Consider the following 27008-nt stretch of genomic DNA (forward strand, 5'->3'; position numbering starts at 1 on the left):
GGATATACATTTAAGGAAACACAGAAGTTGTGTTCCGATTGGCTGATATATAATTATCAGTATCGTATGAGCGGATTCAGCTGCATAAGCTATGTTTATATGGACATGAAATGCTAAGGGCTGGTTTCAAAACCTAATCACTGGCACCCTGGCAGAGTAATTGCAATATATTGTTCCAATACAGATCAAATAACCTCGCAAAGTTTTGGCAACGCAATGTCTAGCCAGTGGGTTAAAAGCCTTTTATACTGCTGGTTTCACATTTTTTGCCGCTTGCCGCTGAGCGGTGTGACGCTTCATCATGCCATTTTCCGCTCCTAGCGATTTCCCACTTTGGGAAAAGCAGTGGGGTAATCGATATTTCGGCTTGCCGCTGTTACCACTAGCGTTTATGGTGCAACAGCGTAGTAAAGCAAAATCATTCTCAGAGCGGCAAACAGGAAAGTATGAAACCAGCATAAGTTTCCATAGGGTATATTGTTGATCCATTGATTATCCTTTTCTGATGCATTGTGGGATAGAAAAGGGGGCAAATTAGCGATCGATTTCCCCCCTTTTCTATCCCACAATGCACCAGAAAAGGATAATCAATGGATCAGCAATATACCCTATGGAGAGTTAAATCTGTAAGTGGATCTGCATGGTCTACTTTCCAGTAAATAAAAAAAAATAACCCTTCTTTAAGGTGGTATTACACCCCCAGATAAATTTTGTGATTCATTTTGCATTTTTCTCAAAAAATAACTACACACTGGTAACAAAAGTTATGTGTATTATAGGGGCAAGGAATCCAATTACTTTACTGAAAATTCAGTGATTCAAGACAAGTGGTTCAATATATGTGACGTGTCATATCAAAAGGGCAGGTTATCCATTTTGAGGTTTTTACATATCTTAAATATAGAGATATTTTGCTCCACAACGCTGTTTTCCCCAATGAAATTGGACATTCCTAAGAAAAAATATTGAGTGCCAAAGGATTGTGACAGCCATCATCAAAACCACTCATTATTTACATGCAGCATATAATGGTAAGAATGGTTGATTCCTGTGTATTAGCTTTAATCAGATCCAATTTGGGCTATTCTCTTTGCTGGTCCTACTCATATCTCTGTCCAGCAACATTGTGGCATAATCTAATTTATTATTTTATACTGACATTTTTGCACTTCAGCTACTCACTCATCTCTAGGTTCAGTTAAGTTGAGATGTATCTCCCCCACCCCTTAATTTTCCCTGAATATACACTAATTTGTACAGACAAAAAGTGTCATGAGCAAAGCTTTTTTGAATATATAAATCGTATATCCTACTATTGTTATTTTTAATTCTCGGACAAATGTGTGTGCCTCTCTGTGCATGCGTAGTGATTACGTACTTCACAGAAGTACTTGCTGCCCAAGTCAGGTTTTAAAGTGAAGGTTATTTTACACTGGACAGGACACTAACCCATCAGAACAACCTATGCCTGGATGGATGATGTACAAGGAAATCCAGACAGATTATTCCCCTTAATTAGGACATTCTGCTAGAGATAAGCTGCACATTGTAGAAAAATAAAAAGTTTACCTAAGGCTTGGTAACTTCTAGACCAAATTGCTTGGAATGAATTCATAGATCATGATGTATTACTGCTCACACTGTTACAGCAAAATAAATAAAAAACTCTTCCAAAATCAGATCTTCCTTAGCAAACTAAATAACTGAAACCTAGCATGTTTCTGAAAGCTATCATCAAGAGGCACAATCAAGGTGCAATCAAGTCTCCCATACAATGTAAGCCTTCTCAAGGTATATTAGTCTTCATAAAATGTTGGAGAGCATTTAGTCTTGCATCAATTTCAGACATCTCTGCAGACCTGTTGTAGAACTCTGGATCATCTACAGACAGAGAGAGAGAGAGAAAATGACAAAATCGTAATGTATACGCTTAAAATAACATTAAAATCACTTGTCATGTTTCAACTTAAGCTCAGAATTTTTCAGATGTACTGCTAAAAGTACCTGGCACATCATCAGAACAATAGTGGAAAACAAACACATTGATGATGTTTATAAGTATATCAATTAATTGTAATTGTGTTTTTTTATGGGGACGGATCCCAAATTACTACAGCATACCCCTTTTGTAATGTACCAAACAATGCAGGCAACATAATTTATATATTTTTTTTTTTTTTTTGCAATGCACAGGTCTGCAAAAAATGTCCAGACAGCTCCTTCCCAGGAAAGGTTAAGATTGGGAAGGAAATTGTTGAAATATGCAGGGAGATATTGCTCCAACAAGGATGTTGCTATCTTTGAGTGAAATTTGGCTTCCCAGGATATTAAATATTTTTCCAGCCTTGGCCACGCAAAGCCATATTTGTCATTGTCAGTGCTAACATTTGGCACCTCACCTAAAGTAATCAAGTATTTCTGCTTTGACATAAATTGTCCACAAACTGTAATTTATGTTTTAAAAAAGAAACTCTTCACCATGTTTTAAACCACTGCCAGATTATGCTCGAACAAGGCAGGTATACTTGGCGCCATGACTCTGTCCTTCAGATCATCCATGACACTCTTCAGGAAATAGCTGCCCCATCATGGACCTTCTATTGTGACCTAGCTGGTACAACCAAAGTTGCGGGGACCACTATCCCTCCTGATATTTTGGCAACTCAACAGAGACCAGACCTGGTCCTCGTCAACCGCGACTCAAAAAAGATCATTGTCTTCGAGCTAACTATTCCGTTCGAACAAAACATCAGAAATTCTCACGACCGCAAGGTAAACAAATACTCAAGTTTGATCATGGATCTTCAGGGACAGAGTTATGATGCCAAGTTATTTTGTATTGAAATTGGCAGCAGAGGCCTCATTACTGACGACAATAAGTGCAATATTCAAAACATTTTCACCTCTGTTTCATTGGGTAATAAACCCCACAAAATACTGTGCAAGAAATTTCAAGCCAACCTCAGTAAGCGTTCAATACTGGCTTCATATGCAATCTTTTACTCCAAATATGACCAGGACTGGTCAATCTCCTAGGTGCTTTTGTAATCTGTACATATCTTGAAATGTTTATTGTTTTTAATATATTTTGTTTACTGTCTTTCATCCATTTTACTCCTGCAGAGATATGGCAACTGAATTCTTTCTGATGCCATACTCTTGTCTGGATTTGTATGTCTACTTTTCGATCTGTTTTGATGTAATTGTTTATAATAAAGATTGAAATGAATAAACAAGGATAATACTAATTTTAGTGAATAGCCACAAGAATAATACTAATTTTAGTGAATATTCACATGATATTAAAGCCGGGTATTAAAGGAACAAACAGCAATTTATCAACAGATGATGTGACTTACCAGTAACACCATACTCATTGAGTTCTTTGCGTCTAACTTTGCCAGAATTGACAACCCTCCTTGCTCTATCTGGACTCAGGTCTGGATCTGGTGTACTCATCATCGTAAACAGGTCACAGGTCAAGGAAAATAATCACACAAATTAGTGTTCATGAACATTCTTCTATGCTGGTTGAATTAGTGAAACAGGGTTAGGTAACTTAGGTTCTTTTTAGCAAAAATCAAGTCTTATTTATCAGTGAGGACACTATTCTATGGAAAAGGAACTTTTTGGCATTTGCATATCCTTATTCTATAATATTGTAAAGGGAATACATGTAGTTTAATATTAAATAACTGCAGTTTAATTTTTGGACTTTACTAGGAGTAAAGGAGGAAAAGAAAAGATTACAGGGATCTAAGTCTAACCTCCGTGGTTAGACCAGGTCTAAAGTTAGACCTGGTATAACTTGTTTTGTGCATACGGACCTCTCATAGCCAAGAGCATTATCAGTACAAATTAGTTGGCCTTGCACCCCCACTCAAGCCTTGAAATAAGCGGACTGGAACCAGGAGCATGCAATTTGTTTTTAAACATTGCTCCTGGTTCACTGGTTTTTACAAGAACCAGGAGCAATTTCTGAAGAAACAGGAGCAGTTTTCAAAAGTAAATCCTTTTCTGCATAGCATACCAGCACTACTGCATCAAGTGGAACCAGGAGCAATGTTTTAGAAAATTGCTCCTCATTCATAAGACCAGGATCAGGAGCATTTGATGGCTTTACGAGGGCAAATTTGCTCCTGGCACCTGCTTATTTCAAGCCTTGCCCCTATCTTCATTTGCTTCTCTTTATAGTACAATTTAATATTACTAAATAAACTTGGAAATAATTATACGCATCATAAAAAGGATATCTTCTGCCTTTACTTGAACTGCCCTTGCCTCTATATGGCTGCAACAAAGAAGAAAAAACAAGTCATAATTTACATGATAACAAGGAAGCAATTGCATGTATGAGGGGAGTTTGTGATGTCCTTTGGGCCCGATTTTAGTAAAACGATCTGACAACTTGGCACATTCACCGTTGACCTCTGACAATACTTGTAGTCTCTCACCATCATGATTTTATTTGGTGCATATAATTTCATGATTTAGCATTACTTTTTTATTTTATTTTCTTCATGGAATAGATGAAGAAAAGATTGAATAAAACACACAACAAAGAAAACTGTGTCTTAATAAAATACATGTACCTGAGTGTGTGTAGCTAACATAAGATAACCAGCCTATATTACACCAAAAACGAATCAACATTTTCTGCTTTTCAATAGTGACACAAATGTGCACACTGTTGCTTATGATTCATTAAACACAACCACCAACCATATACCCTTTGGAATTCCATACAATATCTACTCACCACATTGGGACTATTCCATGCAGTTGATGATGATGTCCTGCCTGGTTTTAACACTTGTTTTAATCTTCTGAAATGTGGAACAACATTTAAGATTATTAGAAACTTAGAGCGTGATCACATCAGGCCCTTTTGATGTGGGGGTCGACCCTATATCGAAACCACTTCCCCGTGCAGTGTGAACACAAAGTAAGTGGATTTGACACCACATTAACAATGTTACAATTAATAAATTACTTGTTTTACAATCAGACAGGCTGTGCTACGGGCAATCCCAAATAAATGGCCTATGGTTCTGTATTCAGCGTTGGTCGATAGCCGCCACAATGTCACAGCTACACGCTTCTCTGGGGTGATGGGTTTACGAAACTTGGTATCTATGCTCCGTGGTAACAGCACTTTACTTCTGGGTCGTTCTAACATCCGGGTATGTGGATTCGCTCCACTTACGTCATAACCCACATGATTATTTCATGAGGAATGTCAGTTAATCATATTGCCACTCAGCCTTACAAAAACGTCGGTGATTTGTCTGTTGTAAGCTTGCATACGCACCAGCCCTCGAATTAAGGATCTGCAGGGGCACGGCAACTTTTTTAGGGCAAGTTGATAATTACCTTGGATTTTCACTGAAAAGGCAAGGCAGCACGGCAGTTTGTAATATTTCAAGAGGGCATCATGGCAACTGTTGAAAATTTGAGAAGGGCACCAAGGCAATTTCTCAAAAGTGAAGAAAACACACACAAACATAGATGATTTTATAATGAAGGGGCAGGGCTTGGGCACCGACAGGAACTTCATTAGAGGGCACGGCAAGTGACTGCCTTGGGTAAATATTTTGAGGGCATTAAGGCAGTGGGGATGGGCACCCACGGCAAAATGGGTTAATTCGAGGGCTGATACGCACACAGGTTCCAGGTATGACAAATTTTACGCGCTCTCGCGTAACGTGTAGTCGCGCTTGCGTTCGCATATACGCTACAGTAAAAGTGTGGATTCATCATGGATTAACAACGGTTGGCTCCTGTACAAAGGTATAGGAAGAGTTGTTGAAATTAAATTCATATCTACTGAATGTCATGTTCTCATTCATAAATTTGTTAATAATTTCTAACTTACTGTCTTCTTGCCTGTGAAGCATCTGATAGTACATCTACATCACTGAGACCTGCTGATGAGCGTCTGCTGCCAACGCTACCTGCAGATGAACTTCTTGATCGAGTCCTACTGTAACCTGTGTAATCACATGAGATTTAAAACATACAGTAACCATATATTAAACATGAACACATTTAATCTTCTCGCTATAAATAAATGATGGCAAAGGAAAGTCCTGCAAACACACTAAAGACTATCCTCCTAGATTGAAGGTTCCGATTGGTGAGTGGTTGGTGGTTGTGTGATAATCTGCAAGTTCTTGAGCGGATATGGTTAAGTTATCTGTGATCTAACATAAACTCTTCTGGGCTTGAACACACCCAATCCAAGACAAAGGTTTTATTGGTTGAGTATGTCAGAAATGATGTATTTCTTCTCCCAGCTGCTCTGCAATTCCCTCCAAAGGCTATCATGCAAAATTGCAAAGGGACATATTCACAGCATGGCACCATGACTGTGTCAAAAGGTATATGTGTGCTTATAGTTTTGTAATCATTTTATTCAAATCATTTCATTGAGAGCATCTTAAACTGTAAACTTAAATTACAATCCCATCTACCTATTCCCAGCTGATTTGGTAGCTCAGTTGGTAAGGCCGCTTAAAATTAATGTTTTGGTTCTCGTCCGGAGGATTTTCAGGATTTGACGAGGGAGGGAGGTGTTTTTGTTTTTTTTTTTTTTGACGCCCCACCACCGAAACACGTATACACCTCACCTACCCCCCCAAAAAACAACAACTATGGTTTCTTTCCAAAAATGTATACCCCCCCCCCCATATATTTGGGACCTCCCTCCCCCAGCTCCCCCAACCTCCTTCCGAAGTTGAAGAAAATTATAGCCGCCTTGGGCTGTTCATTTGTTTCAAATATTTGACTGTTTGAGTTTGATTTGAGTGAAGGAATAAAATTACGAATGCACTTCTAATTATTCAGTCGGTATGAATGGCCTGAATGATGCGCTGTCATGGCTGTCGAATTCGCAGCGTGTACAATTACCGCCTCGTTCTCAAGTTCCATGTCATGATGCAACGCATGACAACAGGTTGAACACATGACAACACGTTTACAAGCTTATTATATTACTTAGTATATCGTAAGAAGCGAAGGTATTTTCCTTGGTGGACTTTGTGACGATCGATGTTTGCACTTTGCACCAGTACTCGTGTGTCAATTTTCATCAATTTTTTCGTCAAGCAGAATTAAAAAGATCTCATACCCATGTGTTATAATCGCTACACCTCGCTATGGTGGTGCAAGACTACACAGCCGTTTCGCGCATCCGGATGCCCACCAGATGTCACGACATCCGGTGGGCAACTAGGTGCACCACTAGTTGCCCACCGGTTGCGGCAACATCTGGTGGGCATCTGGATGCAGCTGCACCAGGTGGACATGAGGATGTGGCGACATCTGGTGGTCTACCTGATGTTGACCACAGGTATGCTGATAGATGCACACAGTAGTTGGAATGCAGATGTAGACATCAGTTTGCCTTCTGATTGCACACATGCGATTGCACTGCAGATGTAAACATGAAGTGGACATATATATGCAATAAATATTTTTTTTGGACATGATCTGTATTTTTGTGTTTTGGGCTCATTTTGGATGCTTCTTGTGGTGGTTCCCATTATTTGTTTTTAATTGTGTTATAGTTGTTTGAATGTTAATTAGGCTAAGATGGATAGATTTATATTTATTTGCATGGTTTTTTTTACTATTTGATTAAAATATAAATTGTGAAAAAATGCTATTTTTGATGCTTTTCAATTTTTATCGGTGGTTCCCGCCTTTATTGGCTCCATGTTCTTTTAAAGCAGGTATCAATACCGTTGCTTTGTTTTTTTTTTTAATGGATTTTGTTATTTTGAATGTTGCAAAATTAAATTATTTTTTTGAACAAAAAATCTACTTTTTGATGGTTTCCACTGTTTAGTGGTGGTTCCTGGTGTTATTGGCTCCATGTTATTTAACTTGTATAATGCATTGTTTGATCTTTTTTTCATAGATTTTAATGCTGCAAATTAATTTTTAAACAAACAAATCTACTTTTTGATGGTTTGCATTAGTCAGCGGTGGTGCCCAGTGTTGTTGGCTCCATGTTGCTTTGCTGGTATTGTTAGCCTATCAATGCATTGATTGATATTTCTTTCATGGATTTTGTTGATGCACAATTTATTTTTAAAACTAGGCTCTTTTTAAGAATCTAGGCTAATTTTTGATGCTTTCCACCGGAGAGTTTGTAATGATTTTGTTACATAGTGATATTACAGTTTACAGGAGAGCGTGGCCTAGCGGTTAAGGCATAGGACTGTGAACCCAAGGGTCAAGGGTTCAAATCCCAGATCCGGCTCTTTGTGTCCTTGAGCAAGACACTTCACTCTACTTGCTTAGTACTTGGAGGGCACTTTAAGCTGTCGGTCCCATGTGTACATGCATAGTTTCTCACATTAATGTAGTGTGCACGTTAAAGAACGCCACAGGCTATTCAAAAGAGCAGGGTCATGTTCATGATGTTGAGTGTACTTCAAAATACACTCATTTATTCTAGGTTCCAGACTGACCAGAGTAAAAAAAAAAATAAAGTACAGCTTGTCTGTACACAGTGCGATAATACTCATACATATGAGGGAGGCACTTATAAGGAAGAAGAAGAAGACAAGCAGTCGATCGATGAACTCCGAATAAAACCGGTATGGGTTGACCCGCTTTTTTAATAAAAGTTAAAATTTTACTGTTATTATAGCGGTAGCCTATAAGGCTGTCAAGGCTTAGTCTTTTACGAGCTATTTTAGTACTGGCACTGGGCATTATAATAATACAAAAAGTAGAAATCCTAGTAAAATTGAGGGCGTCGCTGAGCCTGTGAAGCAAATCACACATTATTATGGCTTTAGTTTAAGCTTACCTAGTGTAGTGAACACCCCATGTCGCTCTTTTATTATCATGATTATTGGGTGTCTATTTGTGGAAATCAGTATATGAAATGTCAGAAGAGTCAATGTGCTGATTTAAACAAATTTGGACGAGGCAACTACTACTACTAGTGAGTCTAGTCTAAATAAGCTTACCAGTTAGTGCATGATGGAAGCCCTGTACAAAATAATTTTGCATGTTGAACATTGTGTACATGCTGATGGCTCGTGCATGACGAAATTTTTAATTTATCACTCACGCCGGGACTCACGCAAGCACGCATGTACACCTCAACTTCCAAATTCTGCACAAAAATCCACAAGTCAACTGAATGTCAACCGATCAGTCCACCGTATGCATATAAACAGCAGACAACACGATGCATACCTCCGATGGTCCATCAGATTTCTAATACTGGCAGTCCATCACATGTTGACATCCAGTGTGACACCAGATGTCAGCATCCGGTTGTAAACAGGAAGTGCCTAAACCGGAGTGACACCGGATGTCACATCCAGTGGACCACCAGTTGGCATCCAGTGGGCATCCGGATGCGCGAAATGCCTGTGTATCAACATTCTAGCGATATGAAAAAGCATATGAGACCTACGACTAGTCTCAGTTTTAAAGAGGCCCCAGGCAGCATCAGACACGAAAATAGAAAAGTAAAAAAAATTGAGGGGGAAAAAATCCGCGAAAAAAACGATTTTTTTTTTGGTTTTTCCAAAAACACAAAAATCAAAAAAAAAAAAAAAAAAAAAAAAAGCATGCGGCACCCCAAACCGAGGCGGGCGGGGACGAGAACCAAAACATTAATTTTATGTGGCCTAAAGCATAAGACCCATAAACCGAAGGTCTCAGATCAAATCCTTGATTCCATGTTACAGTTGTGAAAGATTTATAATTTATATCATTACAGTATACAGATATTCTATGAAACCTGGGATTAGAAGTTTTGATGATACCATATCTGTGCCTATAAAATGAGCAAATTTTGAAATCCTTGCATTTATTAGCTTTAAAATCATGCCAAATTTAGGGTTCAGCTTGCTCTTTGCTTTGATCTTCAAAAATCAACATTTCCTGCATAAATTTCTTTATTTGCTATTAAATGTTGCCATGTTCTATAGACTGCATCTTCTAAAACACCCTGGTGACATTATGCTTGTTTTGTGGTAGCAGGTCACATTTGCCCTGCTATACAAAAAGAACAAAATGGACCAGGTACAGGCAAGATATACAAAAAGCAAAATATACCAACCTTGGTAGCTTGGTGATGGCCGTGTTCTTGTGCGTCCCCTCTCTTGTGAACCAGGCTGGGACCCATTGGAAAAAGTTCTCCTGCGACTTCTTTCTCTGTAAACATGAAATTACTGGTTATCATTTATCAAAATAGATGTTTAAAAATGATAGATCAGAATTTTCAAATTTCTAGTACATTTCAGGCTTTGAGTTTTGAGGAGTGCGAGTGCGATCGCACTTCCCCAATGATCATAAGGAGTGCAATTTATAGCACTCCGTAATCTTTCAGCTTACACAAATTTACTGCATCATAATTTACTTTAAACTTAACAGAAAATCATACCCCTCCGCCCTTGACTCTGATAGCTTGTAGTAACCAGTGCTAATTAACAAACCTTTTAAGTTTTGCTTCCTCCTGTCGTCTTCTCTTGTCTTCAATAAAAGCAGACGGATCAAATCTAGGTTTTCTTACTCCTATAAATGATGGGAAAAAAAGGGTTTTGTTTCAAATTTTGCCCTGTATTGGGTCATGGAAGTATTAAACTTTGTGGCTTACAATCATCAAGCACTTGAACTTGTACTTTCTACCTTTCAAATTTCAATTTTGAGATTTCAATTAACAAATTATGGCCTTTTCCAAGAGAAAATGTATGGATGCAAAGTTTCTAACACACAAAAAAAGACTTTTTTAAATAAATGTACGGAAATATGTACTGAATCCAGAACACATTTTGGAAACTGGATACTCGACAATTATTTCAGAAAACATATCATCTTTGACTCATGAAATATTTGGTCTATGCTCATCATTATTGACACCTCCTTGCCTGTACCTTATACCCAAATGTTACATGCTAACATCCAGGTGCAACATGAGACTGTTGAGAGACATTATTACAACCTTTAATGCAATGCTGAGCAGGAATATCTTATTCCGCGCAAGGCCATAGTAAGTCAGAAAATATTGGGGTAGGCAATCAAGAATTGCATAGCGCTGAGTGGCTGCTGCAGGTGTGCATGAGGAACACAAAATTGTGGAATTTACTCAATGACTTTACCATTCCACTTCATTTCAAATCCAAATGATTGCAATATTTGTGACGTGTCATGTCAAAAGGAGACACTTTTGGGCAGGATCGTAAATGGAGAATAGCCAAAAATCTGCCTGGGGTGATTTTTCACAATTTGGGGTTGTTGCGGATATGTGATGTTATTAATGTTTAAAATATTGTCTGATAGTTTCAGACTGGAATATAACTGGCATCTTGTATATTTTTTTGAGACATTTTTTCAAAGTAATTCCTACTCTCAACATTGTCAATAATATTTCTAAAGGCCAATATCTCAATTTCCAATTTTATAATACCATAACTTATGAACTCGATATCTTCACTTAGAAATGTCTGATTTTATTGGGGAAAACAACATTGTTCAGCAAAATATCTCTATATTTAAGATATGTAAAAACCTCAAAATTGATAACCTGCCCAAAAGTGTCTCCTTTTGACATGACACGTCACATTTAAATTGACCGAAAAACACATCAAACAACAAATTTTTGCAATATCTATAATCTTTATATTTCATAACATTCCCACCTGCAGGTGATGGCGTTCCCCGTCCATATGATGATGACAATGGAGGTCTCCTCCTATCTTTCCCTGCTGATCCTAACCGGTCCCTTGAACGGTCCCTTGAACCTGAATGTAATCTATTCCTTAAACCTGCATCGCCTCTTTCCCTGGAAGATGACCGGTGTCTGTCCCTTGACCCAGACCAAGGTCTTTCTTTTGAGAGTGACCTGTCCCTGCTTGCTATTCGAGCCCTCTCGTGAGTGGATAATGCCCGCCTTGGGACTGATGACCGGTGATTGGATGGTGGTGCTGATGGTGATCTGCTGGTGCGTCTGGAAGATGGACTGCAAACAAATCACACAAAGAGCAGTACATAGACTAACAATATAGAGACTATTCACCAAAAGGCAAAGCCCAGGATCATTCATTTGTTACAGAGGGCCAATTGTGCCATGAAGCGCACACACATAGGTACCGTAGAGCTGTAGTTTTAAAAAACCTTAAATACAGCTCCATGATAGGCAGATAACAGCATGCATATGATTTGTTAGACATGTGTGATAGAATGGTAGGCCCTCATGAATATGCAAGAATTCCCAGCATACAAAGCACAGGGACTTTGCCTGTTGGTGAATGGTCTGTATATTTTTATTCTATGGAGAGTACCATTACTTCCTATCATTTTAATCACCAATATATATTTCTGATTCATTTAATCATGAAGGAACAAACTATATTTTCTGCAAAGTGATCAAAACATTGCATGAGACCATTACTTTTAAATATCAAAAATGTTACTATCATCTATTCCAGCTCCAGTGACACCTTATTAATTTCCCTGGACTTTTGGATGCATTAAAACATTTTTACTTTGAAAATCAATAGAATCGGGCTTTAGTGCTAGTTTTCATGCCCCTCCAGTGAATATAGGCCTAATTTTACCCAGGAAAATATGCATGAGGCGTCACTGGAATTGGAACAGATAACAGTAGACTTGCCCGAAAACAATTTTAGGATTTGGAACACATTGTAAATTTTTGAAAACCAGTCTTTTACTTACGTTCTCCTGAGCACAGCCAACTCATTTGTAAGACTCTTCACCCGGACTCTCAAATTACGATCACTTGCCCGCAATTCCTCGACCTGCCAATGATATGCATGTGTAGAAAAATGGTGATAATGGGTTTATGACATTGATGCCACACAGTATTTCTATACATACAGACGTCTATTGACTCCCCAAAGACACAAATTATGTACTGTCTTAAAGGCTTAAGTTACCATATTATGGGTTACAAAATAATGAAACCATATATATATGTAAACATTTGTTCCAGGAGAACCAAAGGCGCAATTGGAGATAATTTATTTCTGGTTGAGCCTAATAATCAGGAAATAATATTACGTATCTACATAGCTGCTCACAAATCTAAACCTAAGGTCTAAATATTAAAGGGGGGTAACCCTATCAGTTTAGGATATGGATTGTCTTCAAACTTACATACAATTTCAAATATTGTCCCTTTATGCATCTATGTGAGAAAACGAGAACATTTTCAGCGTAAAAGTGAATAATTAGCACAATTTGTAAGCCAATACGTTGGTACGCATGCATTGCATTGTGGTCCGCATCCAGAAACAACACTCCCGTCGAGTGCTTCGCCATACCACTACGCTCATCATTCTTGTGACAAAATATCTCATTCTTTTTATTTTCATTTGACCCTGATATATTTCCTTTTAATTTTGTAAATTATCATCACGTACATTTTACACTTATCTTTTATTTTAGGATTTGTTTTAATGAAAAAATGGGTTTTTTTATAATTTTTTAATTAATTAATTAATTAATTTTTATAGTGGGGACATTTTTTCTCATATTTTTTTTCATATTCCTCAGATTATCATACTTAACAAGATAAGTTGTCTTGTTTTGTATTTATTTCATCCCTTATGTATTTCTTTATTTTTGTTTTAAGCGTTTATCATTATAGCGCCCTCATTATTTCGGACTATTTCCCTTTGTGCGAATTGGCATGGGAGTAAAACGGCTCCTATTCACAGAATCATTTTTTCCTACCCAGAATGTCGAAGGTGTTTACCAGTATAGCCTGTTTGTTTCTTGATTTTTCCGAAAATACATCAAATTGGATCGTCATATTTCAGGATGGTAATGAGAAAAATATAATCTATTAAATGATACCAAAAACTCATCAACAATGAGAAAAATCGGGGGGATGATGCTGTCGATCGGGTTACGGACCTTTAAAGGACAAAGGCTGATACTAATTATACACCATTTCAGAAATTTTTAAAAATGTTATAATTTCATCTCGCCCGTGTGCATGTTCCAGCCATAGCATATCACACAACATCACTATATGCTGGCTTTGGAACATGCATTATAGTATCGGGAATGCACATACACTGGCATGATGACGCATTCAGGGTGAAATTGAATTCAGGTTAGGCAGAAAAGCATGTCACTCTGCCATCATGTCATGTGACTCAGATGTTAAATGTCATATGACCAACATCCTACTCCTCTTCACCAGTATTGACTAAAGTCTTGTTCAGAATTCCTTTTACAAATTGAGCGTACTGCTAGCCGTCCAGTGTGTATTATTTTGCACGAGGTCCAATGCACATGCTTGACGTCGCGCTCGTATACGTGATGGTTAGCTCTGTCAAAGGAACCTTGGAAAAAACTATAAGTTCTGTTGGATGAGGGACAAAAGTTCAATTAAGCCAATGAATCTAACAACATAACAAAAGCCATTCTAAATTATTTGTTACATCCAATACTCTTGAAATGAAGTTAAAAATAACCCGAATGCTACTAACCTCTTCTAGAAGAGCCTTGTATTCTTGATTTCTCTTGTTAGCTGACCGTTGGTGTTTTCTCTTTTCATTGACAAGTTCTTCCTCCAGATTCCTCACAACATTCTTCAAGATATGAACCTCCTTTACAGCACTACCCTTAGTGGTGTTCTTGACTTCACGTCGGAAATTCAGGAAAGCATCTTCTAAATGTTGTTTCTCTTGCAGAAGATCTTCATAACTGGGTGTATATTGAAATACATGTACATGATTACTGCATGAGATTTGAGTGATGCCAAACTTGTCACTTTCTTATATTGAAATAACAAAGAGTTATGTTTACTGCATAAGATTTGAGCTATAATTTTTTTACTATTTGGATAATTTGGATAACAGTTGTACACATGACTGAAAGATATAGCATGGTAACAGGACTAACTCAAAATTGTGGACATGGTGGCAGGTGAAGATGGAAAAGATACAGAGAAATTGCATTTTTCATTTGCATGTTCTCAAACAAAAATAGGATACTGTCAAGGAGGTATAAGAGCGTTAGTGTTATAGACCTGACGGGGAAGTCCTCTTTTGGTCTACAAGCTAGAGCGCTCGCCTCTTAATCCCAGGGTCGTAGGTTTGAGTCCCGGCAGGACCGGAAGTGGCTTGAGGAGGCGCAGGATACTTCTGTGAGCGGTTTGTGACAAAAATGGCGGCCCACTCATCGGAAAGGGTTAGGCGTTCATATAGTGGCTGGCAGTGCGCCTTACGAGGAGTGGAGCATTGTCACGGAGGTATAAGTGCGTTAGTGTTATAGACCTGACGGGGAAGTCCTCTTTTGGTCTATATGCTAGCGCGCTCGCCTCTTAATCCCAGGGTCATGGGTTCGAGTCCCGGCAGGACCGGAAGTGGCTCGAGGAGGCGCAGGATACTTCCGTGCCAATACTACATGTACTTGATCAATCATGTACTCACTCTTTCTTCAGCTTTTGCAGTTCTACAGTCTTGAAATTTGAATGAAACTGAAAAAACAACAACACATAATTGAGGTTAAGTCGAAACTGTTCAGTACTAACTTATTGAATCTAAATTAGACCCTCAGATATATATCAGCTGATAGCTTTCCACTCATGTGTATTCCTAAAATTTCAGTCAATTCTGATTTTGCATTTTCAAGTTATGCATGATTTTATATTATAAATAGGTCACTGTGCTGCAATTTTGTTCTGTTAAGGGGGAATAATACCTTGATTTTCATCAGTACCCCTCTTCTTTTTTTTTTCTTGCAAATTTATGAACTACATAAATATGTTCATCATCTCATGTCCTAAACTTATAAAATATCTCTACCTACAAAGTGATTTTAAACCATTTTAGAAAATCATTTTAGCCCTATATATTTTTGTTTACTGTATCCTAGTAACTGAGATGTGTGTTTCATAACAAACCATAATTTATTCTATTGAACATGTCCAAGTAGAATACATGAATAGAATACATTAAATCCTTTGTTATACTATCTATAGAAATGTACTCACTGATTATAACACTGAATAAATTAAATAGGCCTAATCTCTTCCACATAGACAATTTAATACTACACCATGTATGTATCTTCCATAATGTGTTGTTACGAAAAGAGATTAAAAAAGGCTATAAGGTCATCAAAGGTCAGGTCATAGGTCAATTGGTTCAGGTCAAATTCAGGCATCAATTCTGAATACATGTGATAGTCTGTGATATCATACATGTCATAATGAGGCATCAATTTTGATATTTTGTCTGTTACTGGATATATAATGGAAATGTGTGAGGTGGATATACTAAAATACCTTGGGATGTAAATGGTGAGTACAATTTAGATTGCCTAGTTGAGATGGATTGGGCAAATAAATATAAAATAGTTACCAAAATCACAAAAATGAAGCTTACGGAAAACTACCTAATATGGTGGTATAGGTGACAAAAAATACAATCTTTTTCAACATTGCTGTAGTGTGGTTGTGATAACCTGTTACCTATGGCTTAATTAAGTTTCAGTGAAATAGTGTCGCAAGTTCAAAATACAAAATATAGCTCAACATTGAAAATAGAAGCATTTTAACCGGTTCGTTTTTTGATAGTTGTGGAGCACCAAGTTCATGAAGTCATAAAAGAAATCAGGGACCACTTATTCCCATTTTACATATCAACATTATTTCCCTAATGTGTTAGCAACACATATCCAAAATTTTAACGAAATCCGTTGATAGTAAGCTTTCCAAAATGAAGTGAATTTAAAACATCAGTGATGTACCACTTTTTGGCTTATACCATTAGAAGCATGTACACGTCAATGATACTGATGCCACCAATTGAACGAGAAGATTTGCCCCTTCATTTTGCATACCACTTTGTCCAATTTCTTTTCTCATTTCTTCACAAAATGCAAAAAATGCACAAAAAATGCAATGGGTGTAGTACCCCTTAACAGATACAAAATTGACAATATATGTGACATGATCAAGGGGAATGAGTCACATGTCGACCCTGGTCGAAAATGAGTTTTACATATGTTTCTAAAGAAGACATTTAGAGCTTTCAGAAACTGAAAACCCCAAGTTGATATGACATTTCTTTGCGAAGTTACATCATTTTATCAATCGCTTAAAACAATAGAAAACAAAAGAATTTTAACACTTTCTTTGCCAATATCTCAAAATCAATGTTGGCGACATCCGACTCATTCCCCATGATCGTGTCATATATTTGCTAATATAAGTGAATGAATATAATGCAAGATTTTTATTGCACACAAATATTATGTAGCCAGAGATTTGAAAGTTTCCACTTTTTTTAGAAAAGTGGAGGATCAGACTATGGATCACAAAATGCCCCTTTAAGATGTCAGATCTATCAGCCTCTTATTTGAAGCTTGCGGGTTGCTCAAGTGTGCAACCCTCATCACCATTACAAATTAAAAAGTAAAAAACAAAAAGGTAAAATCTGAAAACAACAGCAGAGTATGAAGCTGAAATCAGCTTGTCCCATCAACTTAGCCAAGAAATTTCAAGCTGACTTCAATCAATGCAAATATTCACTCTTAGGGACTGTTGCGTTATTGACTCGAAAGACCTCCCCGGGACGAAACAAGCTTAGCTACCCGATGAAATTCCCCGAGATCGATCGTGTATTCAAACAGCAATTTGCGGTGGCCAATTTCAAGTGCTTTGCTGAAGTGGTCAATTAGTTTGGTCACCGATTTCATTGATCGTAACTGGACTAGTCTTTATAAACCATGTTATTGATTTAGAGAAACAATTCCTGATTAAACCGTCTTAAATTGTATATTTCTTCAATTTATCAATCTTCAGGGGACCTTTAATACATGAACATACAATATTACATACATTCAAAATTATATATGATGTTTCCATGGCAACAGTACAGGTCTTAATACGAGCTGGAGTTGGGCCCTTCTTCCACTAATATACTGCAAGTGCCAGTTCCGTAAGCAGATGTGTTATACATTGTAAATAGCTATAGAAATTTGATAATTATCCATTAATTGCATAAGTAGAAGCATGTAATATGTTAGCAAGAAAGTTTATTGTAGTGAAAAGCAGATTTCATGGATGAACTAAATTCCTCTTTAACCCAATATTTGTGGAAGAAGGGCCCAACTCCATGAAAACCATGATTACATTGTAAGTGTATGTGGAAGACTATTTAGAGAGTGGATTTTGGCTCATCTTTCACACACAAGGAAGAACAGTCTGCTGGCAATAAAATACTGGGTCCAACTCATATTTGTAAAAAATTGGAGTTGGGCCCTTCTTCCACTCAGGTATTCAATTAGTCTATTCAGCAATCATCGATCAGAAGCAAACATTTGACAGCGAAATGCTATAACATGCGGTCAGCTTCCTTTTGTGTTGTGATAAGTGGTTTTGATAAGTTATTACCAATTATAACAATAGCATCGAGTACCGGCAAATTACAAGATCGATTCTCACGGCGGGCAGTCGTGATGCTCATCTCAATTATCTGGTTTATGAATGACCTTTCCATTCTTCTGTGATTCAAGGGGACGATGATGTAAAGAACACGGCCCGAATATGTATTCGTCTACCTTGATCGTCCGACCCGGAAAAATCTGTGTGTCTAATTCGCATCAATCCCTTACCCCAATGCCAAATATAACAGCCATACATTGTACATGTACATTCCAATCATTCATTTATTCATTCATCTTTATTTTTGACTAGCTATTATGATTCTAGACTTCTCTCTTTTAAGATACTCACTTGTGCTTTGAGTTTCTTGATTTCAGCCTTAAGCTCTCTAACAGTTTCTTGAAGGGCTACTGGGTCAGGTTTGCCTTGGTATGGGAGAGGTAGTGGGTAGTGAATTCTGCAATGTTAAAATAGAACAGATTATGTGTGAAACATTATGCATTTACAATTTTAAATCACAATAAACTTTATGAATGTGGTAGGCAAACCAGATATTTCACAATTATATTCACAACAAAGTTGTGCATTTTATTGTGTCCATTAGGACAATTGGGCACTTGCCAACACACCTGCTATGTTTATCACTCAAGATGAACTGGGTCACACAATGGTTGACGCTGTGCCATGCCAAGAGGCTTATTCAGCGAATGAGTTGCTGCTGTTTTAAGCTGTGATTAATATCAGTCATTCAGCAGTCATGTCCGTGTTTATGTATTAAATACATAGGGAAAATAGCACCAAGCTTCTCTGATAACCATTGTGGTAAAAGGAACCAAAGGTTAATTTTCTTACTGCAAAGTACATATTTCATTTTTGGTTATGTAATATGACAATCTGTACCTAGCATTTCTCTACAAAACATAATGGGTAAAGTGCTGGCCCCACTGTGTCCCTGAAAACACTGTGCATTACTCTGCAAGATTATCTTTTTCAGTAAATTAATACTCAAGCCCTTGTGCAACGACAAATAGGGGCTTCGCATTGCACAAGACCACCAAATGCTCACAAATGCTTCTAAATGTGACAACATTCCAGGACAATGAGGCCATTTGATTTAATATACAATAAAAGGGCATAGCAATATCCTTGATTGTCTTCTTTAAACTGAGATTCACTTTGCAACCATTCATTAGTATAAAACAAACCAGATATAAACTGGTTCCAGTCAATTTATCAACACCATTGACCATGAACAAAATTTTTGCATCATGATTTTTATGGCTTCAATAAACCCTTGGATCACCTGTCAAATTCCACTGTGTATGTAACAATAAGGTATCTCTTTGTGCTCAGTGCTGCCTTTTGAGCTCCAGGTATGTTGCTCCTACTTCCTGCACCGGCCTTCCTGTTCCGCAAGGACTCCAGGTCAGCATAGGTCAATAGGTCAAGGGTGACCGATTCACTTGCCTAAATTTGAAAAGAAACACAAACAATATATTGAAAACAGGTAAAATAAGATGTAATTTGAGGTACTTATAAAATAAAAAGGGTTCTGGTGGAAAGCATGGACTACATACTTGGTTTTAAAGTTATGAACTTTTTGCGCCCAATTTCTAATGTTTCTAATTGTATTTTATTGGTTTTAGCTCATGTTTGCCAATATATCACCATTTTATTATTGCTTATTTTGGTCTGATGTCAAAGGGGAGGTACTTCAGTTTAGTTTGGGTAGGGACCTGGACTCAAGAAGTGGACCCAAACTTATACATCTCTTATTTGAAATATAATGACCCTTTTCATTACCCATATTTATACCAACCTTGGCAATGGTCACCCCATATAGGCATTTGTACCGTACCGGTTTAATCTAAGTCTTACGAACTCGCGGATGCGAATCATGCAATCGGCAATATGATGTCCAATTCAGCGTAAGGCTGAATACATTCCATTACGATGTACCCAAAATTAAACCAACCACATCAAAGCAACACTGATAATTATACCACTATTATGTGAAAACAAAGGGGTCATTATTATACCAGTGTAAAAAAAAGGACCCATTGTTATACCAGACAGCCAATTTTGTGACCCTATCCAACGGCACGTCCCCATATCTAGGTGTTTTACTAAGTCCCCCGGTCTGATGTGATCAGATCATGTCACAGTTTGCCACTCACCTTGACAATAGCAGACTCTAACATGTTCACAAAGATAGAAAACTGCTTGAAGTTGCCAGTCTTGTGAGTTAAGTCTTCAATATCTTCAACAAAAATAACAGCATGGGAATAGTAGTTAATGTGAAAATAGTTGTTAACTTCAAGTGTAACCTAATATTACAGCAATAACATTGTTAGATTATTTACTCCAAATATACTTTTGTGTAAACATCAATTTCATAACTTTAGTGCTAAGATACCATATTATATATGGACCCCAATTCAAATAAATACAGATCAGATAATAAAAAATAAACTAGTTTACCCTGCAAGTTTGAAGGTAAACTTGGCTACCATAGGTCTGTAACTAGTGCTAGCACTGCTAGGGAACTTACAACATTCATACACATGAAAATGGGTAGTAAAAGCAATTAAAAATTCATGGGCTCTAGTGACAGTAATCTGGTTGGTGTTTGGGAGGGGCTTTGCCCACTGATGGAAGATCATCTTTATTATTAACCCTAACGCCCCAGTTGCTTCTTGGCGAGGGGGAAGGAAAGAAAGAAAGAAGAAGAGAAAACTTTTTTTCTCGGGTGCAGTTTTGAACCCCTGACCCTTCGGGTGCCACACCCGTGTACGGGCCTACCTTGCCACGGGGGTGTACATGTAGCTTACCCGGCCAAGCTTTCCGTCGCCATATGACTATTTGCATGATGACGCAATAGCATTACATGGGATACCTGCCTGTGCCTGCTCTCTTTCTGAATTGAGGTTTTTGATGTTTGGTACAGTAGGGTTAAGGTAAACATATAGGAGGAAAATTAAGGTGTTATTAGTCCTAACGCCTCAGTTGCTTTTTAGCGAGGGGGAAGGAAAGGAGGAGGAAAGAAAGAAAGAAAAAGAAGAGAAAACATTTTTTCCTCGGGTGCGGTTTTGAACCCCCCAACCCTTTGAGTGCCACGCCCGTGCACGGGTTTACCTTGCCACGTGGGTGTAGCTTGCCCGGCCAAGCTTTCCGACGCCAGACTGTTCGCATGATGACGCAATAGCATCACATGGGACACCAGCCTGTGCCTACGCTTTCTGAATTGAGGTTTTTTGATGTTTGGTATGGTTAGGGTTAAGGGCCGATTTATTTAGCTCCTGATATTGAGGGGTCTTAGTCTTTCATGCATATCTTCAATACAAAATGTCAAAATCTTCAATTGATGGTCGGCTTTTCATCCCAGCTTCATATACTTTTAAATAATGGGACATATCATTAGATTTATAATTTACTTTGTTTGAGGGAGTCCTGTTAAATGTCAAAAATATCAAATTTTTACTAATTTGCCATAAAATTTGTATTTCGCCAATTTAAAAAAAAAAATCAAAATTATTTGATATCAAAAGGACATTCCTCGTATTCAGAAATTAATCAGAATGCAATTTGGTGTATTTGATTTACTCTCAGGGCCCACAAAAACTGTGCATATGCCACTATCTGAGCCCTTAAATTCATGATTGCACATAATTTATTTCATTAAATGTCTCTCAAATTTCTTGCCCAAAGCAGGTGTTGAAACAAACCTTTTGAGGACATTCTTTAGAAATTTATAACAATATATCGACTGCTCGGTGCCAGAAGATGGTAAGTGCAATAGCTGCCCTGTGAACATTTACACACAGTATATTGTACTCATCTACACATGACAGTACACATTGCAGCTATTGCACTTACCCACTTCTGGCACTGAGCGGTCACCCATTTAATGCATGATAATGGGCAAAGTAAAAATCCCTCCTATGAATCTACCTACATGTTGCATCAAATGTCCCTCTCCATTGGTCAGATGTCAACCTATCTTCTACCTCCACAGTCAGAGATCCTTGCTGCTCTTCTACAGCCATACTCACTATGTATTCCATACCACGGAACACATACGAGTTACTCACTATGCTCTCTTCACCCATTATGCCTTGTCTTAAAGAGAAGGAGAGATGAATCATGAATTAATAGTTAATAATTAATAATTAATTAATTAGTAAGTTTTAGCATCATTACTAACCAAAAAATGTCTGGCTAAATTATTTTGTATAACTCCATAACACTAACAATTACTGTGCATGGAATTTTCAAATAATTAGAGGTTCGTTTATATTTATGATGCATGCATATTTTCTTGATTAAACAATTGTTTATGCCCGAGCACCAAGGGCTTCAGCCTGAGGGTATAAACAATGTTTACGTAAAATTATATGAACCCCATACGACATCATAATTATGCAATATTCCATTATTTCCATGTGCAGTTATTTTTATCCACTTGAAAATAGAATCATTTTAGACTAAACTATCATTTCTTAGAAGTCTTTCCATCACCAGTTGAAAGAAAATGTTTAAACTTGCTCAGTCCATCGTGTTTTGACACATCTATGCAAACATGAATTGCATACATCTCTCAAACTTTGCGTAAACAGATCAAGTGTGGCTTGTTTATGACCGGAAAAGCAGGCATCAACTTTGTTTAAAATGCCACCCTGGATAATCAACCAATCACGTTCAACGGACTGTAGTCATAGTTTTAGAACAGAAGGGTCCGTTTTAGGGCATTATGCCCTTATGTATTCATACATGTACCAATTGATGGCAAGCCTGGCCCTTGTCATGTGTTATATCTGCTTGTTTAATATCATGGTTACTGTTGTAAACTCGAGAAACACCAGCAACGAATTTGCTGTTGGATGCCCTCGCATTCAAGGCTAGTGACTGTTCGTATTTACATACCGGGTACATTGTACATCCGGGGGAAAGCATATTACGATTCTCAGGTAGGCGATCTTTTAGTTTTAGACCACCCGAGCTATATAAGGTTAAAAACTTAAAATTATATCAAATTAAACTTTCGCATCAATCAAGGTTAAATATGTTCTTAATCTTAGTTATATTGTAAACATACCTTTTATTTCATCAAACATCATATGAACAAGCATTATTTTGTTCCAAAATTCATGTTTTTATCACTACGTTTTGAGCTCATTGAGCTGAACACAAAACCGGTGATGCAAGCTCAGAAACTTTCGCTTCGCCAAGCGGTGAAGTTGGAAGCCTTGATGTACCGGTACGCTTATTATTTTGACGGTAATTTACTCTGCGTATCATGCATTTTTAAGCATGTTTGACAGTTTTTTACTGTGAGACTTAATTCGCATTTATTCAAGATGCCAAAAACAAAAGAATTGACATATTTTTCTGAGAAAATTCCCTCATTTCACAAATTTTTAGCATATTTTCACTTGGGTGTTCATTGTTTAAGGTGACGGATGTGATGCTGATTCTATGAAGGTGTAGGCCTATATTTTTTGCTTTTCCTATTATTTTTAAATTGTTTTTCCGAAACAAACACTTCCTAGCAGAATAGTCGTTTTCATGTCACTTGGTTTTCAAAAACTTGTTTACCCTTGTTTTTTATTTTCCGCATTCATGTCATTTATCAAAGCCCTGACCTGTTTTACTCGAGAAATTTAGGTTCAAATTTGCACACAATAGTTACGCATTCGATGCTAGAGTGCTTTGCTATCGTTTTTCGGTCGGTCAGAGGTTATTTATTCTGTTTTAAAATGTTGAAATTTGGATGAAAGTTATTTTGATGTGTGTATCTTTTGAGCAAGATTAGGCTATTTTGAACAGTCCAGAATTTTGCTGAAGTGTAATTTTAGCAACATTTTGTCAAGATTGGCTGTGTAAACTGTGTTTACTTCTGAACTTCCATTGCTTTACACAGTGTTAGGCATGTTCACAACATTTTGAAGTTAGGATATTTCACATGGAAATTATTTTGTTTAAAAAGGTGATTATTTAACTTAAAAAATGAGGGGTCAACCATGTCTGTAGGTCAAAAACTAGCGAAGTTATGGGCAAATGTCTGTTTTTAAAAAACTACACTTTTCTGCGACCATCATTGACAATGCCTTACAATGACTTACTGTACAAAAAAAGCATGTACATGTAATGCATCATTTTTTACCACGATGATCCATTTTAAACAAAAGGCAATTTTATTTTATGAAATCTAACTTTCACTGCATGCTGACTTCTGTATCAAGGATAAAGTACCAGCACTTTTTAGACTACGTCGTCAAGTTTCTGGTGTCGAAATTTCACTAGACTAGTTCTCGAGCAACCCCTGTTAGAACAGGTAGAACTGTGTTACGGTAGAACTTAAGTTGGAGAACTCCAACTTAAGTTCTACCGTAACACTAGTCCGAATAATCAGACCCAGAACAAAATATTAATTTCTGACATGATCGTGTACTGGGTCTGAACTGTTTCCATATGAAATCTTGATGGCAAATTGGACAATAGAAGCACATGGTTCTACATGTACGTGACAGCTTTTAATCCCTATTCATGTTACGTGAATCACGCTATTGTGGACCATCCTTCTGATACTTGAGTGTTTGGACAAGCGGAGCGGTTTTTGTCTACCTCTCTGTTTGTAAACAAACCAGAAGGTCGAAATCGTCCTCCTCGCCGAATACGAAAGTCAGCGTAATAGTACGGCATTACCGTAACACATGATTCATGAACAAGTTGAAGTTCTAATGCTGTCTAAAGTAAACTAGACTCGCTGAGTCTCATGGACGCCGTTCCTATGTCCATCAGACTCGTATTTCCCATTTTGGATGTCAATGGGAAATACACACTTAACGATTCGCGCCGGTTAGAAACTTGAAAAAAATCTTTAAAATTTTATCAATGTATATAAAAGTGGTACCAACCGTATTGTGCTTGCTAATTTAAGACTCGGTTGAAACAAAATTAAGGATCGAATGCATTTTAGTGTCCAAAAAGGCAAAATTATCGTCAAAGTTCTGCGAAATCGGCACCCTTGCGAAGGGTTCAGAATTGAATCGAAGCGAAAATATCCGATCTTTTGCGATCAAAAACACAAAATTACAACTTTAAACATACTATTGGCAAAAGACATTACTACCAAACAATACAGAATAGAAAATTTGACATCATTTTCTCAAAATATTGAAAAAATTTGCTCACTAGACATCGAAAAAGTACGCAATCCAATTCCTGTTCAACCGCGTGGGATACTGAAAGTGCGATAATCGTGACTAAAGTAAACCTTCAATTTAGTGTTAAATAGCAACTCTTTAACCTTGATGCAAAAGTAAACTTCGATGCTAAACTAGTAATAATATTAGTCTCTGTATAGCTCGGGTGGTCTAAAGGCATGAAAAGATTGCCGAAAAGTAGGACAAGATTCCTAGCCCTGCGCCTGCCATGCCTGCCGAATTCAACATTAGGTAACCAGTAAGCTTAAACATGTTAAACGGGAGTTTCGTGCAACTCTCAAAAAATAAGCGGATCATTCAAATTTATGAAATTCCATACACATGGTCTTTTAACTCTTACCTTTACACTAGCTGTATTCAATATGTCATAGACTCTTTAGAGGTGTCAAAAGAATCACATAAAATCTTCGACCGAACCACTTGACTTTTCAAAGTTGACCGCCGTCCATTTTGGTAGACGAAAAATGAGGGCGTGAAGTAAAACTTAATCCACTGCAATCGGTGCCTGTCATGATATTCAATCTCGAAACATGTTTTGTTCGATTTTTGTTCAGTGTTTTTTTAGGGCCTATTAATTTTTACAAGAAATCACACAAGAAAGAATTACATTGCAATCATAAAAAGAAATCACAAAAGATAACCTTTTACAAAAAAAAAAAATTCCGATTTTTTTTCTCCTTAGGGTTAGGAGTTTAGTACTAACTGGGACCCAAGGGGAACGGGGGGGGGGCATGCACGAATTGAAAATTTAGACATTTATCCCATTGGAAAAGTGTCAAATAGTGTTTTCCCAGGGCCGGATTTACCATAGGGCCAGATGGGCCCGGGCCCAGGGCCTCCAAAACTGCCCTGTGTAGTGTGCATCTTCCATTTTAGCCGAATGATGTTTTGGGCCAAAATAGCCTACAAAAACATTGGCCTATTAGGCCCTATAGCAAAATCAGTTTCAATTCGAGCTAAAATAGTCTAAAATTGAAATATCCTAGTAAAATCTAAAAACTGGGCCATTTGAGTAGGCCTACACATGCCTTCCTTCGCGGTGCGTGCGATGCCCCCGTGGTTGGTGCCTGGATGATGAACTATTTAATTTGATTTGTGGAGTCATAGTAAATTTGAGAATGCAGTTCTAAGAAGGGCTGACATTTTCTTCGGCAGGGGTCCCAAATTTACAAAAAGTCGGCGTCAATAAAATTGCGACCCCCCTTATTTCGGCAACCAAAATTCATGACCCCCCCCCCCCCCACCCCCACCCACACCACCGATACACCTTTCCCCCCGGAACAGTCCTCATTGAAATCAGTCTTTTTGAATCAAATAAACACAATATCTGTGGTCATCTTGTGACTCCTACATTTTGGTCATCAAAATGTTATGACCCCCCTATTTTT

At 37.6% G+C, this 27008-nt stretch overlaps 1 protein-coding gene across 1 annotated transcript; it reads right to left on the bottom strand.

The window, feature by feature from the left end:
- Nucleotides 1-616: 616 nt before the first annotated feature.
- Nucleotides 617-26079, bottom strand: LOC140153106 (centrosomal protein CCDC61-like). The gene is made up of 16 exons (XM_072175735.1): nucleotides 25961-26079; nucleotides 22350-22513; nucleotides 20572-20654; nucleotides 19698-19861; nucleotides 18746-18851; nucleotides 15435-15481; nucleotides 14490-14706; nucleotides 12706-12788; nucleotides 11670-11989; nucleotides 10467-10545; nucleotides 10091-10185; nucleotides 5876-5990; nucleotides 4760-4826; nucleotides 4254-4291; nucleotides 3360-3463; nucleotides 617-1881 (listed from the first exon to the last, which is right to left on the bottom strand). The coding sequence occupies exons 2-16, from the start codon at nucleotides 22501-22503 to the stop codon at nucleotides 1787-1789; spliced, it is 1767 nt and encodes a 588-aa protein (XP_072031836.1). The 5' UTR covers nucleotides 22504-22513; nucleotides 25961-26079; the 3' UTR covers nucleotides 617-1786.
- Nucleotides 26080-27008: the final 929 nt, after the last annotated feature.

The sequence above is a fragment of the Amphiura filiformis genome, chromosome 5 (assembly GCF_039555335.1).
Source record: "Amphiura filiformis chromosome 5, Afil_fr2py, whole genome shotgun sequence".
In the NCBI taxonomy this organism is placed as follows: domain Eukaryota; kingdom Metazoa; phylum Echinodermata; class Ophiuroidea; order Amphilepidida; family Amphiuridae; genus Amphiura; species Amphiura filiformis.

What these genes read in the sequence shown, in the direction of transcription:
- LOC140153106 (XM_072175735.1), bottom strand. Translation starts at nt 22,503, where the DNA reads ATGGGTGAAGAGAGCATAGTGAGTAACTCGTATGTGTTCCGTGGTATG. An exon ending in TAGAGTCTGCTATTGTCAAG is followed by an intron (nt 19,862 to 20,571) that starts GTGAGTGGCAAA and finishes TTTCAAATTTAG; the next exon opens with GCAAGTGAATCGGTCACCCT. An exon ending in TTGGCTGTGCTCAGGAGAAC is followed by an intron (nt 11,990 to 12,705) that starts GTAAGTAAAAGA and finishes ATTTGTTTGCAG; the next exon opens with TCCATCTTCCAGACGCACCA.